Source organism: Emydura macquarii, unplaced genomic scaffold, assembly GCF_026122565.2.
Source record: "Emydura macquarii macquarii isolate MOO-44397 ecotype Brisbane River unplaced genomic scaffold, CSIRO-AGI_Emac_v2 contig_2432, whole genome shotgun sequence".
NCBI lineage: Eukaryota > Metazoa > Chordata > Testudines > Chelidae > Emydura > Emydura macquarii.
The window spans coordinates 696,051-712,757 of NW_027132569.1; the positions used below are offsets into that span (position 1 = coordinate 696,051).

General features: G+C 39.9%; 1 protein-coding gene across 14 annotated transcripts in view; it reads right to left on the reverse strand.

Annotated features, from left to right (window-relative positions):
• PDE1C (phosphodiesterase 1C) overlaps positions 1-16,707 on the reverse strand; it is a 445,397-nt gene that overhangs the window by 92,057 nt on the left and 336,633 nt on the right. For all 14 annotated transcript variants that reach the window (XM_067562472.1, XM_067562461.1, XM_067562459.1 and 11 more), the window contains 4 exons: positions 12,496-12,609; positions 11,626-11,808; positions 8,773-8,839; positions 906-1,022 (listed from right to left, as the gene is read on the reverse strand). In XM_067562472.1, coding sequence (XP_067418573.1) covers positions 906-1,022; positions 8,773-8,839; positions 11,626-11,711 — 270 coding nt within the window. In that variant the 5' untranslated portion in view covers positions 11,712-11,808; positions 12,496-12,609. The remainder of the gene's footprint in view (positions 1-905; positions 1,023-8,772; positions 8,840-11,625; positions 11,809-12,495; positions 12,610-16,707) is intronic.

A 16,707-nucleotide genomic window follows, 5' to 3' on the forward strand; every position in this document is an offset into this window, starting at 1 on the left:
ATTGGGAAAAAACAGATCATTGATAGAGCTTCCTTCTGAAAAGTACAAATTCTAATCAGAACAGATGTATTATGAACATGGCATGCTTGATAGGAAGCAAGAGAAATATCAATATTTAATTTTGAGGGGAGACAAGTAGGGGTCACAGTTCCTATTTAGATTGTGGCAGCATCCATACTGAAGGTGACACGGTCCCAGATCTGAAGAGTGGCCAAGATGAAATGTATCCTGAGATTTTAAACTACTGTGTCCCCCAACTGAAAAATCTTTTTAATACATTCATTTTAGGACGCATCAATAATTCGATAACACTAAATATAAACCTATAGCCAGTGCAAGTTGTTCAATTAATTACCAGTAATGCATCAACAATGTTTATTTGCATAGTGACTAAATCTGCAGATTTCACAGCACACAGGAGTGTAGTTCAGTATTCCCAATGTTCTAGGTACAGTTTAGCCAGGATCTCTCTCAAAAATTATGGTTATTTAGTGACGGACTCATCTATGCTGTAATTGCTACCATGATGAGGGACAATCTCCTGAAACAGTGAAAACACAGCTCCTTCTTGAAGTGTAAATGTGACTGAATTACATTCCAGGACTGTGATGCAGCCCTGCAAAAGTCCAAGGGCTGGTCCCAATGAAATCTACTTAATTTTTCTTGTTGACTTTGAAGGGAACCTATCTGAGCCCCAGTCTACTGCAGAATTGTAATACAATTACATACATGATTTCAACAGACCTTTATTGCAGATATTGGGGGAACTACTGCTCCAACTAGGTCCTTCAACACAGTAAAAGTTACAGTGTGGATGGAACATAAATTGAATGAAGTCTGAGTTTATTTGCTTCAATGAACTTCTGGGGATTTGGAAAGAAAAGACTCATCTCAGATTTACTAACCTTGAAACGGCTGATCAGATCGTAGCGTGTGAGAAGTTCATAGAAAATGAATTTCAGCGCATGATCCCCGCTAGCATCGTTTAGTGCAAATACATCAAAGGACCACTTGTCTACATTCTGCAAGGTGTGGAAAAAAGTGTGTTAACATGGTCATTTCTTTTATAAGTACAACGCAATTTCTGCTTGTTTAAATCTTTAACAATCAGGAAAGCACCACTCTGTGGAATATGAAAAATATCCATCACTGCTTCTGGATTTAATCAGAGCCTGTTCTAACTTACCCTGCAATGTGTTATGATCATGGAAGATCTGGCAGGAGTTTAACAAAGTACATTCAAAAATTATTGTTTTAATTATGGGCACGCATGAGATCTAACTATGATCAACAAATGCTGAATGTCAAAAGATTTGGAATCCTGATTTGGATAAGCACCCTAACATTACAATGCCTACACAGTCTACAGTTGGCACTGTTACATATTCAACATCAGTCTTTGCATTGGCTGCAGTTCAGTGCTCTCTCCTGAGGCTAGGAAAATATTGAGGTTACTGGATCTTCTTAGAATGGTGAGATTTTAATGGCACCTGTTGTGTTTGAACCACCTAAGTATGCTGAGTCTCTCTGCAGTTATCACAAGACGACATTCCCTCATGACTTATGAGATGTATTTCACTTCGGTCTGAGCTAGAAACACAGCAAGAGCAGTCTCCCTTGTGGCAAAATAATGGAAGAAATATCTGATGCCTGGCAATTACTCAGTTTTTACTAATTCACAAGGCACACATCCACTGAAGGCGTTTGCCAGAAAGTCTGAGCAAAAACTGAGCTTGTTTTAATTGGTAATATGTCAAACAACAAGCACATAGGACCAGTTCCAGACCCCACCTCAGAGGATGTAAAGTTATCCCTGGCAGAGGAACCATTACATTTCCACTGTGCAAGGAACGGAAAGAATGGAGAGGTGACCTAAGAAGGCCCATGTCTGTAAAAACTGTAAAAAGTGAGTGAAAGTTTATAAAACATCAAAATAACTTATAACAACAAATGTTGATGGGAAAAGGTACAAAAGAAAGACAATAAGATTGAGTTGGTCCAAATAAAAAAGCTTATTGGTATAGCACATGGAATGGGTTAAGATAGTGCCTAATTTAAAAAAAAAAAAAAAAAAAAAAAAAAATGTTGGACCAGAAATCAAATAGACCAAAATTAATGTGACAGAAACTAGGCCTAACTTGTGAACAAGTTAATGAGGGAGTAAGTTATTACACCCATTACTCACTCCTTTTTAGGATTCTTAAAAAGAAAAAGACTTTTGGGGAAAATTTGCAGAAGAACCTGGTTGCAAAAAACCACTGACAGACAGGGGAACATGTATGAAGCAAGTTTTACCATCCTGGGTCATGGCTGCCTCCCCTGCTGTCTTCTGCAGGGGCATACACAGGAATTTAAATTCCAGCACTTTTGGAGGCGCAAGGTCTGTGCCCCTGCTGGGCCCTGGGGACCAAAGGAGTTCTGTGTCCCGCCAAGGCCAAAAGGAGTTCTGTGTCCTGCTCCCCGCCAGGGCCCCGGGGACCGGAACTCTGTTCTCCCCACCAATTATTGGGGGGCTCATGCCCCTGCATGCCCCTCCTCCCCCTGTCCATGTCCCTGGTCTCCTGTGATGCTGGGATCTACCATAACACTACTGGGCCTTTGTCATCCTGATCCTGAGAGATGTCCTGACCAGACCAGAACGTGGGAGCCATATATCGCTATCTCCACCAGTTCCAACTAAATGTGAGATTGACATACACACATTCTCTCTCTTTCTCCTTCCACACCTTGTTTCTTCTCTTTCTTATCTCTCTCCTATTGCCTGGTGTCTAATAAGGGTCTGGCTTAGCTGGCCAAGACTATATTTTGCAAAACTGCTGTAAGCCTTTGACCAGAGTGGCAGATAAAAGCAGTGCCCAAAACAGCTCCATGCTAGTATGAGTTTCCCAGGTGTCAGAGTGGCTAATAAGACTATGTACCCTACCTGTATTTCTCAGGCAGCAAGGCTGTAATTAAAAGTCAATACCAGAGATAGAAACTGCATTTTCTATCCTTTCTGTTCTTTTCTTTCCCCTCTGGTGTATTTTTGTCTTGTTTTGCCTCCTAGGATATGGAATCAGATTTTAACAACAGTTCCAGCCTATCTCAACTAACTTCGTCCTTTTCCCCAAAAAGGCCAGTTATTGCCATCTTTAGTACCATCTAAGAGACTGTTAACAGAGGAATATTCCTTATAAAGACTCTACACCTAAAAGGAAAGGGAATCAGGGATGTTTTTAAAATGAAAACCTTATTTAATATTTTACATTTCAAGGGTTTAACTGTTTTTCCTTCTTTTCTGTATCTTTAATAAAAGGTTAAATGGATTTTTAATGGTGTGTTTGCCATTGTACTAAGCAGGATGAGCTCTCTGTATTCCAATCTTGTACAAACCTGTCTAATGATGGACTGTGTCACATTTACACCTTTGACTCTTTGGGTCCATCTAAATTAATACAACAGAACAAGCCCACAAAGGACACCAAGTGTTTACTGACCAACTGGTACATATTCATTAGATATTACATCCAAATTTGTATGTACTCATTAGGTATAATACTCAAATACATCGGAGTGCTCAGGGGATATATGCAGACCTTTAAGCCACATGTACTCCTGTTACATCCGCCACACCATCCCGTCCTTCCGTCTCCCTCCTGCTTTTACCACTGACATATTTATAGAGCCAATTTCATATACAACTAGGGAGAACTCTGTGCAGCACTGAGGTCTCTATCCAAACAAAAAAGTACCTTTATCTTTTCAATAGTTGTATGCATCAAATTTGAAAACAGTATCAAAAGTTAATCAAACAACACTCAATACATTTGTTATCTGTATATTTCACTGTGTGCATTTAAGTATGCTGAATGCTCAGCATTATACTAGTATACATTTATCTAGGGAACGTACAGATTTTTTAAATAGGTGGGTTTTTATTTCAATTTCAAGACATAAAATAAATACAAACATATAAAAACATAAGGAAATATGGGGAAACAATTAGACAATTATTAATAATAATATTTAATTATTAAACAATTAGACACTCTCTCCCCCCGGTTATGCTGGAAACTAGTAATATTTGGTATTTAATTCGTGTTGGTTTTAATATCAGCCCTACATCACACACGTTATTATATATCCAAGAGTTAGTTTTCATCAACTTTTTTTTCACTCAGTGTATTCCCTCAGGCTTTCCAGAAAACTGCAGAGTAGGAGAAGAATCACAGTAGTGTTAACTGCCAACGCTGGTGATAGAGTAAATATCCACATTCAGGTGAGAGATTTCTCCCTATGCCTTCTGCTGAGTTATAAATTATATAACAAAGCTGAGGGTGGAGGGGTGGTAGGTACAGTAGGAGTAAGTATTAATCTTAGGTTATAAAACTCAATTGTCCAAGATTCTGAACATATCTGCTAAGTGCTGAGCACCGGCATCACCTATTGAAGTTAGTGGGAACTGAGGGCACTCAGCATCTTGCGGAATAGAGCCCATAGTTATGTTTTGTCTGAGAGTAAGGTATTTTTTTAAACGTCATGTGCCTTTCCCTCATCTCCCTAGCAAAATGAGAAAAGGTGCAAGAGGAGTTATAGCTGAGAGAATGATATAAAGATCAGCAGTGCAGCTGTGTTTGGCCTGGGACCAGCATTTACTCATTCCTGATTGCCGAGAACGTTGTGGTGCTGCCAGCATGAGCACATTCATGCATATCTGAGTTATACTCCTTTAACTGTGCATTAAAGATTTACATCTTTAAATTGGAAGTTATCCTCCACACTCAATCTCTGTCGCAGGTTGGCTCTCAACTCCCCAAGGCACTTCAATCGAAAAAGAAAGATGATTGCATTTTATTTATGCATGCATACGGATGGTTGTGAGGCTGCATCCCAGGGATGAAGAAGGGGATCAGCTAGACATAACGTTATGCTGAGTGCTGTTAAACACAGTCCCTGTATAGGCATATTCCTTCACTTTTAGCAAGACTAAAGTCTGTTTGGAAATTATTTTTATGTGAGAGGCAGAGCCAGATCCTCAGCTGGTCTAAACTCCAATTGCTCCATTGAAGCCAATTTACACAAGCTGAGGATCTGCCCCTTAAGATCAGCCCTGAAGGAAACGATGCAAACAAGGCTTATAAGCTTTAAGTACCTTGCAGCCATTATCCAACCAGCAGGACAGTTAAACAAGACCAAAGCACTGTGATTTCATCCGGCCATAATTTGGGCCTGATTCCATAAACCTCCCACATGCAGAACTCCTACTGGAGCAAATGGAGTGGGATACAGAGCCCTTGAAGGATCAAGTGTGTGCTGTCCCAGAGTGAAAAACCCAAGCAGAGCCTGGTGAATGTCTCAGAAAGAGTCAAAGAGCAACAGGGGACACTGGGGTCTCAGTCCTGCCCTCTTAGGGTCATTTTCACATATCTTGGTAAATCAATGACTGCCCTGTCACTGATTTTACAAGCCCTGAGAACAGGTTCAAGCTCTTAGGGAGATGATTTGTGGCCTGAGCCTGGGAAAAGAAATCATAAATTGTGCTTTTGGTTTTCAAACACTTTCAGTAGGACCTGGTGAGAGGAAGCAACTAAAGGAGGGAAGTTCCCCCTTGCAAAAGACTGAGCCCAAACTCTGAGCTATTCAAGAAACTGGGTGGGGAATAGGAAAGATGGGGAAAATGGTGCACAAAGTATCCACATTGTCCCTTTAAAAGCTTCATTGTTTTAGGTACTTATTTTGTTTTAAAAATCACTGACACCAGTGAGGGAAGCAAATGAGTTAATAATAATAATAATTTGTATTTGTGTGTATATACATTTGTAATTTTATACAAATATTTGAATTTTTTAAATTAAAATAAGACTCATAATAATAAAAGTAATATATGGCTTGATTGTGCTCCTATTGAATTAAATAAGAGTTTTGTCACAGATTTTAAATGGTAAAAAGTGATTGTATGTCCCATTTTTACCAGGTCAGTCCTGGTTTTTCATATGATGGTCTCTATATCCCAGGAACTTCATTGAGAACACCCGAAATGTCCCAGTTTTTAATATCAGCAATCAAAACATTTTGGTTTTTAAAAAAATAATTACAGAATTATAGTTCAAAATGTATTGCTTCAGCAAACAAAATTTGCTCTGTGTTTACAAGGAAGAAACAGCCTAGTGGAATGAGCGTTTAGCTTCACCAACAATATTTGGTAGGAAGCGGAAAGCTGAATAAGCCAAGACCCTTTCAAAGCTGTTCTGTAGCTCTCACAGCTTGTCTACACAAATGCTTAGTTCCCTGCAAGCTGTGGTGTAAATCTACCCCGCGCCAGCCTGGGCCAGGACAGTCTGCGAACCCACTTTGAGCTAGTCCCTGCTTCAAAGAGGACGAGATCAAACCATTAATGCGGGCTGCAGGCCGCAAGCAAACAGTAAGACCTAGTGGCGAGCTAGTGGGGTGGGAGGGGTAGGTAGATTCACGCCCCAGCTTTCCGCAAACAAATTCTTTGGGTAGATAAACCCACAGTGGAGGTTAAATGCATTTGTTCAGGGTTTCATAATAAAATCATTCAAAACCCAAAGGGTGAAATCTTGGCCCTGTTGAAGTCGATGGCAGGTTTGCCATTGACTCCACTGGGGGCAGGATTTCACACAGAATTACAGGGAAAAAAATCCTCCACAGAAACATGCAAGTGTCACTGGTGAGTCAGAAGCTGGCAGGTGTGACACCAACACACACTTGTAAGGAAGTTTACTTTAGTCTTTTGTGTGAGTATTTCATGATCCTAAAAAAAAATTTGCCACAAAAGGGTCCCAGTTTTTTATTTTGAAAATATAGCTCCCTTATCCAAAGCAGCAAGACAGGACCATAATACCCTGCACTGAGGGAAGATTTCAAAAGTGCCTGGGCCTCACTGCTTTCCTGTGATACAGGGAAATAGTGTTTTTCCATTTTACATATAAAGAAGCTGAGGCACAGAAAGATTCTGGGCCAGATCCTGCTCCATTTACTTCAACGGAAGTTGTCCCATTAGCTCCAACTGGAGTATGTCAAGTCGCTAATGCCATATGAGCTTGTGGTAGAGCTGGAAAATGAATCCAGCCTCAATCCAATGCCTTAAATACAAGACCATTGTTCAGCCCTCCCCTTGGTGAGCCTATAGTTAGAAGTGAAACACTGTATCCCACTCAGTGCCTGATTCCTCTTCCGCCCCAGGAGATTTATTTTGCTTTATGAACTGCAAATCATTTATTCTGAGCAAAAGAGAGAGTAATAGCTGCTGCTCTGCTTTACCATTATTGACAGGATTGAAATATTTTACAATCACAATTGAGTGTAAGTGAGAGAGGCAGGCTGATGTGTTTTGTCGCTGCTGCAGGGCTCAGCGTCATTATAGAACTGTTCTGCAAAAAGGCAAAAGGCTACTGGTAGCCCTAGAACGTCACTATCTGGTATATACAGCCTGTTCTATCAACTCTGATACCTGCTGTACTTGCTATTTAAATACACACGCACGCATTATTTCTGGTATATCTACATTCTTTGCAGGCTCCGCAATATTTCAGTTTCAAATAACTTGCCCCGTCTGTAACATTATTAATTATTATTAAAAGCATCCGCTATCAGTTTGCTAAATTGGTACACACACACACACACACACACAGCTATGGGGCCAGCTAATGGGCATCACCTTTTGTGCTGCAAAAGTAGTGTAGCTTGGATTCCATGATCATTCAGCCCTTACCCGTGCTACCTAGACTTTTAACAAGAGTGCTGATTATGCCAAGTGAAACGATGTGTGCGTGTGGAGTGGACACTTACACACTAGGAATTCATCTGACACCATCAACTTGTTTTACACAGTCATCAGACAGTGGATTGAAACTGGCAAAAGAATGCTCCATATCCCATTAGCACGTAGAGATGAGTGGAAAATTTATGTGAAAAATTCTTCAAGAAAAATTGCACCCATTTCAACCAGCTGTATTTACCTATTCTTGAGACAACCAGCCAGATTCACTTTCTCAAAAAATATTTTTACGAATACTTCCCGCATTTCAGTACCTGGTTGCTAAATAGTGTGAAGATGAGAGACAAAGATAAAGCCAGAGGTATAGCTGTCTCATTATGAAGGGCTGGATATCCACTCTACGGGCAGGTGATGAATTGCTGGCTAAACTACAGTACTGAAGAGGTGGCAGAATCTTTTCAAAGTGTATTTCAGTTCAATACACAGAAAGGCAAAGGTCTGTGCTGACTCACTCATCCCTAATATAGCAAAGACCTGTATAAAGGCTTTACCCATTAGACAATCATGCCTGGTTTTTCTCAACAGTTCACATAAACTGCCAGCGGCTTCATCATCTCCATGGTCCTTGTTGACATGAACAGTAATCACAAATATAACACATCATCGCTATAACATCTCAGTCTTCTCATTTAAAAGCACAAAACTGGGAACACCTTACTCCTCAGTTAAACTCATGGATAGTGGTTTATTTATTTACTATCAAAGTCTCATGTTGATTTCAGCATCCCACTCGGTTCTCAGTTGCCCTGAGTACTGTAACCTCCCACAGAGCTATGACCTTATCCTCCTGGTTATCTTTACCACTTGAAAATGGCCAGAACCTTGATCTGTTTTTTCTCAACAAAAAGAATTTTCCTTTAGGTCAGTAAACGATTAATGTTTGTGAACCATATTAAACTTCAGAGAGAATGAGAAGGACAGTACAGAGATCCCCACCAAAATATCACAGTGCCCTACTGACATTTGTTAAAAGAAGTTTTCATCAGCATTACCTTTAGCACTCCAATTACAGCTGGTGGGTAGCTCAGGCCAACCATGTTTGATGTCCGTCTGTACATTCTACCAAGATAAAATAAATAAATGAACAGAGAAACAAAATAAAAACACAACAATTCATCAGAGTTCTTCTTAGGAGATGCTATTTATTCAAGAAAAACAGATTGCAGTTCTTTCACCCTTCCCTGCACATATCCTCCATATCTTTATTACAGTCATAAGAATTACCTCAGTTATCCTCATTTTACATCTTTCCCACACCACAACACATATTATGGCCCCAGTCTTCCTGAACTAGTACGGGATTTCACTTGGCATCTGCCCATGTCACATCTTGATCAAACAGAGAGGCTGCTCTTCAGCAATGCAAGGCTTTCCCATTCTCCCACAGCAACTGACCACACTACATCTTCAACCCTCTCAATCCTTTATGGCCCAGAGCAGAATGCACTTCAAGGTAGAGCTTCAGTAAATATAGCAAGTCTGTTGACTGGACTTATTCTGCTCCTGTATAGTACAGCTTTTATTGCTGATTACTGCATTTTTTTAAATCGCTCCATACAGTCCATAAACACAGTTTATGTGTGTAGGTATATGCAAAAGGTGTAATCAGAAAAGTGAAGTAAAAATTTCAGTGAATTGAAGCATCAGAAAAAATGTAGATTTGGGTCAAAGGAAAAATTTTGTTAAACAGAAAATTGAAGGCTTCAGTTCAGTTTTGAGCATTTTTAATGTTTTTGAATTTTTAAAAATTAAATGAAAGGAAATTGTAAAAGCAAAAAGTCATTTTTAACCAAAAGGATTAAAACACTTCACTTTGAAAATGTCAGAACAAAAGGCTTTCATTTTTTCTGATTATTTTGTTTTTTCTCTAAACAAACAATTTGGTGAAACCGTTTTCACTGAAAAAAAGTTTAGGACAAAAGATTTTGCCCAGCTCTAGTAATTAGCACCTATGCCCTGATTCAGCAAAGCACTTGAGTATATGTTAAACTTGAAGTGCCCATGCTCAAGTTCCATTGACTTTAATGGGTTTGTGTAAGTATTCAAAGTTAAACACATGCTTATGCACTTTGCTGAATAAGGTCATAGGTGCTGACTGCATACACTCTACATGTAAACAACATAAGACCTAATGGAGATACATTTATACAGTTATTATCAGCGACAAGTATGCCATACATGATTTCCCAGGCTTTTGGTAAATTAAATATTTCAATAACCAATAATATTTTAATATGAATTTCAAAAAAATTATTGAAAACCATTCACATAATGTTGGAAAAAACTAACAACTGGGCTAGTTTTAAGACCTTTGAAATTAAAACAATTTTGAAATCCCCCCCCCCTTATAGATTTTAATCCTTCAGCCATCTCTAATCGTGTTATTTAGGTAACTATCCATGAATCCTGAATATCAGATGGTAAAACATGCAGTAAACCACTGACTATTTGTTATGAGTTGTTCATGAATAACACATAGACTCAAGTACATTCATAAAAAACTACTTGCTAAACAATTTAAAATACTAAACAAATCTGTAAAAAGATTATTCAAAAACAGAAAAAAGTTGCTAAATGAATTGAATACATTTTTTTCCACAAATACTTTGGTGCTTGATGTACAAACTAGATCTTGTCAAAGCGGTGAGATATTTTCCAAACTGAAGCAATGACTGAGGCACCCCCATATCTTATAGATATCTGCTAGTGCTCTCAACACATGTACAACAAATTTCTGCATATTCAGATACACTGATAGAAAAGAAGCTATAAATATGCAGGAAGAAACTATCATGTTTCTATGTGGTCTGTGGTATAATGGCTACCAAAGCTGTCTAACGGACTCTAATACCGTGAAGACTGGTAGACTGTCAATTAAATTCTGATAAACAGTACTGTTAACCTACTGTGACTGCAGTGAACAACCCCTACTGAAATGTATATAGTACAAAATATTGTAGATACTACAGAAAGACTTCAGTTAAAAGTAACTCTTCAATACACTGAGAGCCCAATTTAGCCATACCATAAGTGCACACAGCTTCATTGTAGATAACTGGGATGTGCCTGCTTATGTATTGTCTAAATTTGGCCCTGAGTGTATTTCAGATGTGCGATTCCATAGTCTGTTTTGAAGAAACAGAATGCCAGGAAAGGGAGGTTCCTCAGTAAAGACAGGTGAAATATTGGAAGCTGGATACAGGGCAGTCCTCATTCAAACAGCAAGAAGTCTTAAAAGGTTCAGATATTTGAAATTAGGTTTGATCTAGCTGGAGAGGTGTGATTTGGTGGAACCAGGAATCATTAATGGGGAAGACAGAGAGTTTCACTGGTTTAGTAGACTCCTCTGACTTCTGAACCTGTAAATTGATTTTGGTCTGGATGTTCCCAGTGACTCATGTAATTCAAGCCAGGGATGATGAGATATAGGTTTGGTTTGGTTGTTTACATTAGCCAACTGTCCATCCTTTGTAAGTTTTACTGGACCACAGTGGTAAATAGAATTACACCAGGATCTGAATTGGCTAACTTTGGTTAATCTCTTATTCCTATCCAGGATTATTTGAAGCCATATATTCTTTGTCCTCCTTTGGCCCCTGAAGGCATATGTAAAAAAAGATGAGAAGCCAAAAAGACACCAATTATAATATTAGATCTGTATTATTCTAATAATGAATGAATTCGTGAAGATTCCATTTATGATAAATTATTTAGTCCGTTTTCCATTCCTTGCTTAGCGCTATGTAACAATAAAAGCAAAATAAAATAGTCTTCATTCAATATTAAAAATACAACCTGTGATGCCTGGCCTGCCATGGGTGCAGAATAATTAAATCTTCCTTTACCTCTCCACGAATATCCCAGCTTGCACTGCATGGACGATGCTCCTGAACCGGGGCTTTTCCTCAGTTCTTTTAAGCATCATCCCCATCTGCCGCGTAAAGGTGGAGGCCAACCAATCCCGGACCTCAGAGGGCACGGAGTCTGACTGAATATCACTGAGCTCATCTTCTGTGTCCAATAAACGCCTGGAAGGGGGTGAAAATGGGTAAAGAGAGGGCTCGTAACACAGGTTTGTAACATCTCATACACACTCTAACTAAAGCAGTTGTTAAAAATTCACTCTTTTTCTGTAATCCTAATGGAACACGTTTTTGACAATCTATAACAGATTGTTTTATTTTCTTGGATAACCACATGCCAGATTGTGAAGCTCACTACAAAGCAGATAAACAAGAGAATCAGTACACTGAAACAGAGCTACACTACTCTCCCATGATTCCTCATCTTCAGCTTTTCAATATTCACAATCCCCATTTTGTCATCCTTTTTAGCTGATTGATATTTATAACATTTCCAAATAATCAGAAAATCACTTTCTTGTAAGTTTTGGAAATTTTGCCCAAGACACTTCTATAAAAGTAAATTTAGTTCTGGTGAAATGGATTGGCATGATAGATTTGGCAAATTTAAGCCATCTATTTATGCACACGTGAACTGGTAAAAGCAGAACTGTAAACACAGCCCACCAGTTTGCCTCACTCCTGATGTGGATGGCTATCTTAAGAGGATAGTTCAGCTCTTGCACTCAGCTGAGAATAACAGCAACTGTTCCCATTGTGGAGGTTGTTAGACCACCAGTTTCCCAACTAATATGTAAATTACAACTTCATTGAATGGTACAAAATATCAATACACAGGTGTAGTGAACTCACCTAGTTTCATCAATGTATACTGATTCAAGTACGGTAGCTGCATATTCCAAATTCTTTTTTAGGTCTACAACTGAAGCCTCTCCTCTCTCTAGCTGTTTTACCAAAGACCGCAACCTAAGACAGGAAAACAAGAAATTGGTTAGCACTGAGAGAAACAGGTTCAAGATTGAGTAACAGTTCAAAGTACAATCCGACATAAAACATATAACCTCAGATGTTGTCAATTAAGATCCTTTGAAGACTACAGATACAGCAAAGTTCCTTTGTACTGTGTTCACAAGAAAACAAACACACTTTTGAGAGAGACTGAGGACACCTGTCCATGGAAAGGTCACAAAATTCTTCCTTCTTAAGAGATCATTATACATTTAGGCATAGTCTACACCAAAAGTTTAGGTCAAAAAAAGCAATGGCAATCAGGGATGTGAAAAATCCACACCCCTCAGGGCCATAACTATTTGAGCATAATCCCTTAGCATGAACTCAGATAGGTCAACATAAGAATGCATCTGTCGAGCTAGCTACTGTAGTGCGGAGAGGTGGTATTCGGACAGTGACAGAAGAACACCTTCTATTACTGTAAGCTGTGTCTACACTACAGAGCTATGGCAACAGAGTTATGCTACAGTAGGCCCCGTAGGGTAGGCATGGCCCAAGGCACAATGGCCTAATCCTATGATACACTATCCTCTTCCAACCCCCATTGAAATCAATGAGAATTGAGGGTATTCAGCACCTCCAAATAGCATCCTAGATGCAGAAGATTCACAGTATCCTTAGAAAGAGCAGTAATGCCACTGAGTGGTATCTGTTGATAAATTCTGTCATTTTGTTGAAGACCAGTGTAGTATCAAGTCGTATATATTTTGGAAATATAATTATGTAAACCCTAGAAAGATTTAGGATTGCCACACTTAAGGGTTTTATTACAACACAAACTTAACCCAATTTTATGTACTATTTATTAAACATAGCCATCTGAAATTTTTCAAATGAAAAAGTTTTCATTGAAAAATAGTTTGTTTTTTTTTTAAAAAAAAAAGCAAAACATTTGTAAATTTTTTTGTAAAGTTTTCCACTTTTAGTGCAACACAAAACCAAAAACATTTTTAGTTTCTTTAATTTTCCTTCCCCTCGCGCCTCTCCCCCCGCTTTCTCCACTTCCCTTCTTTTTCAGTGGCAAATTGGAAAAAGGAAAAAAAGGGGGGTGAACAGGAGATGGAAAAAATGAAAAAGAGTGAGACATGGGGGGAAAAACACCAAAAGTTTTCAATTAAAAATGTCATATTTAAATTTCAAATAAATGACAAATCATTCCTTTTCAAAATTTGTGGGAAAATATTTCAATTTTTTTGGTGAAAAGTCTTCACCATTTTTAAAGAAACTCTAGTATTAAAATATTACATTTTAACAATCTAGGTCTAGATCATGAGCAGCAAACGGCCCTGGGCAAGGTGCAAAGCAACTTAGAGAGCCACAGTATCCCTCCTGGTTTTCCCAGTGCTCTGAGGAAGGGAGTAAACTCACTAGCCCCATATCTATTGATGGGGCTCGGGATCAACCTACATACCACACCGGTACCTTCTAGAGCTGCTGTCTTGTTCTCCAGAATCTCAACTTTCATTTTAAAAACATTAAAGAAAATCTCTAGCTTTTATGGGTGCAAAGTAAACCTCTAAATGTGAACAAAGCATAACAGATGCAGAGATTTCTACCTTAGGGCAGAAAGTCTGGAAGAATAGCTCTGAGAGCTATGAACTGCCCCATTCATCTCAGAATGAGTATAACTCATCTGCCTCGTGATCATTTAAATGTCAGAATTGTTAACAATTTCATGCCTCGTGTAAGAAAGACGATGGGTTGCCAAGCCTCCAGGATTGTCCTGGAGTCTCCAGGAATTAAAGATTAATATTTAATTAAAGATGTCATATGGTGAATACATCCAAAATTGGCAATCCTAAGGGTCACTGATCTGCACCATTCACTGTGAGTGCTGGTAACAGAAGTGGATGTCATTTCTGGATGCACAAACACTTCTTTTTTCCCTTAATTAAGGAGTCAAGCCCAAGGATCTGTTGAAATATCTGGGCTACAAATTTACCCTGATTGTGAGCTCAACAGTAAAAAGTTAGTGGAAGTTCATAAAGTGGCCCAATAACCTATAACAATAACCTATAAAAAACCATAAAGTGGCCCAATAACCTATAACAATAAATAAACAAGATATAAAAGGGAGACAGAAAGACTGAATTAGTCCAAAACAAAAAGACTACTGATATAATTTAAGGACTGTGTTAAAATCATACCTGATAAACAAGAAAAGTGTGGGACCAGAAATCAGTATACCAAAATTGGTATGTCAGAAATTAGGCCTAATTGATGAACAAAATTATGAAGAGATGGGCTATTTCCATCCACCTTTTGGGGGTCCTTGAAAGAAGAGCCTTTGGGGGAAAGCTGGCTACCACAACCTTGACTGACTGAAAGGAGCAAGCTTCACCACCATGGCAGCCATCCCACCTTCTCCTGGGATTCCTGGATCCAGTGTGACACCATTTTGCCTTCTTCATCCTAATCCTGAGAAATATCCTGACCAGACTGGGACAGAAAGAGGGACTCAGACAACACCGCCATCTCCACCCTGACCAGCTTAATCCCAAACTCCACCTGACATGTGAGACTGTCTCCCATTTTCTCCCCATGGGTGTCCTTTTCCTTTCCTAACCTATTTCTTCTTTTTTCCTATTACTCTCCTTTTTCCTTCTGTCTAAAAAGAGTCTGGCTATATCAGTCAAAATTGTGTATTTTGTGTGACCAGAGAGGCAGTTAAAAACAATGCCCAAAACAGCCCAATTCTGGTACAAGTCTGTCAGATCTTGGCATGGCTGATGAGACCACGTACTTGTACATGTGCTTTTCCCAGCAGTGAAGTTGCAAGTGAGAGTCAAAGCTAGAGACAGAAGTTGCATTTTCTATCTTTGCTGCTCTTTTCTTTCCCCTTGTGTGTGTTTCGCTTAGGAAATTGGTTCAGACTTTTTAACCATGAGAACTCCAGCACATCAACTAATTTGTTCTCTTTTCCCCAAAAGGACAGTTATTACCATCTTTAATACCATCTAAAAGACTAAAGATTCTCTACAGCAGTGGTCCACAAACTTTTTACCTTGTGTCTGTCCCTCTTTACCCCCGTCCGCGCCCCCCTTTGCCTCCCAGCTGCTGTTGAGAGACTGGGCAGGAGTGGGGCTGTGGTCAGGGCTGGGGGCCAAGACTGGGGCCGGAGTCACAACTGGGCCGAGAGCCAGGAGCCAAGCCCAAGGTCGCATCTGTGGCCAGGAGCGGGAGCAGAGCCACAGCTGGGACCCAAGGCTGGTGCAGAGCCACGGCTGGGCTGGGAGCTCGGGGCCAAGGCTGGGGCCACAGCTGGGGGGGCGTGGCCAAAGCAGAGCTGGAGGCAGAGGGAGCTGGGTGGTGCTCCTTCCAAACCCCCTCAGACCCTGCTGCGCCTCCCCAAGCATTCCTCCGCACCCAATAAGGGGGCATGCCCCACAGTCTGGGGACCTCTGCTCTACAGGTAAAGGGAAAAGCAACCCAAAAAAAAGTTAATATGAAAGTCTTACTTAATATTTTACATTCCAAATACTTTAGCTCTTTTGCCTTCTTTCCTGTATCTTTAATAAAAGGCTACCAGGATTTTTAATGACGTCTTTGCCACTAAGCTGGCTGAGGTCTCTGTACACCAAGCAGCAAACCCTGTTTAAAACCGTTTAAATGTTGGACAGTTTCTGGGTCATGTTAACACCTTTGACTCTTTGGGCCCTTTATTCCATCTAAATAACTACAACAGAGCCAAGCAGAGCCCCGGTCTCACTGAGGAGGAACCCAGCTCAAGGAGTCAAGCAGCCCACATGATTATATCTTGGACAGCTGTGCAATCTCCTGTGAGCAGTGACTCACCACCACCTTTTTTCCTCCGCCCCGCCACCAGTGCAACCCCTGCCTAGTGCAGCACGTGTGTGCTGCTGCACCTGCACGACTATCCTGCTCAAGTGTAATGAGTGTGGAGACAAGGCCAAGCCTCCCCTTATTTCCTGCCCCTTGCTGCTCGCTAGAGTGGGAGGTGGGGAAGAAATGTTTCAGTTCTGTAGTATTTGCTTCTCTTCTCAGTACGTTAAGGAGGGCTTTTACAGATCTCCATTTCTAAACCATGCAGAC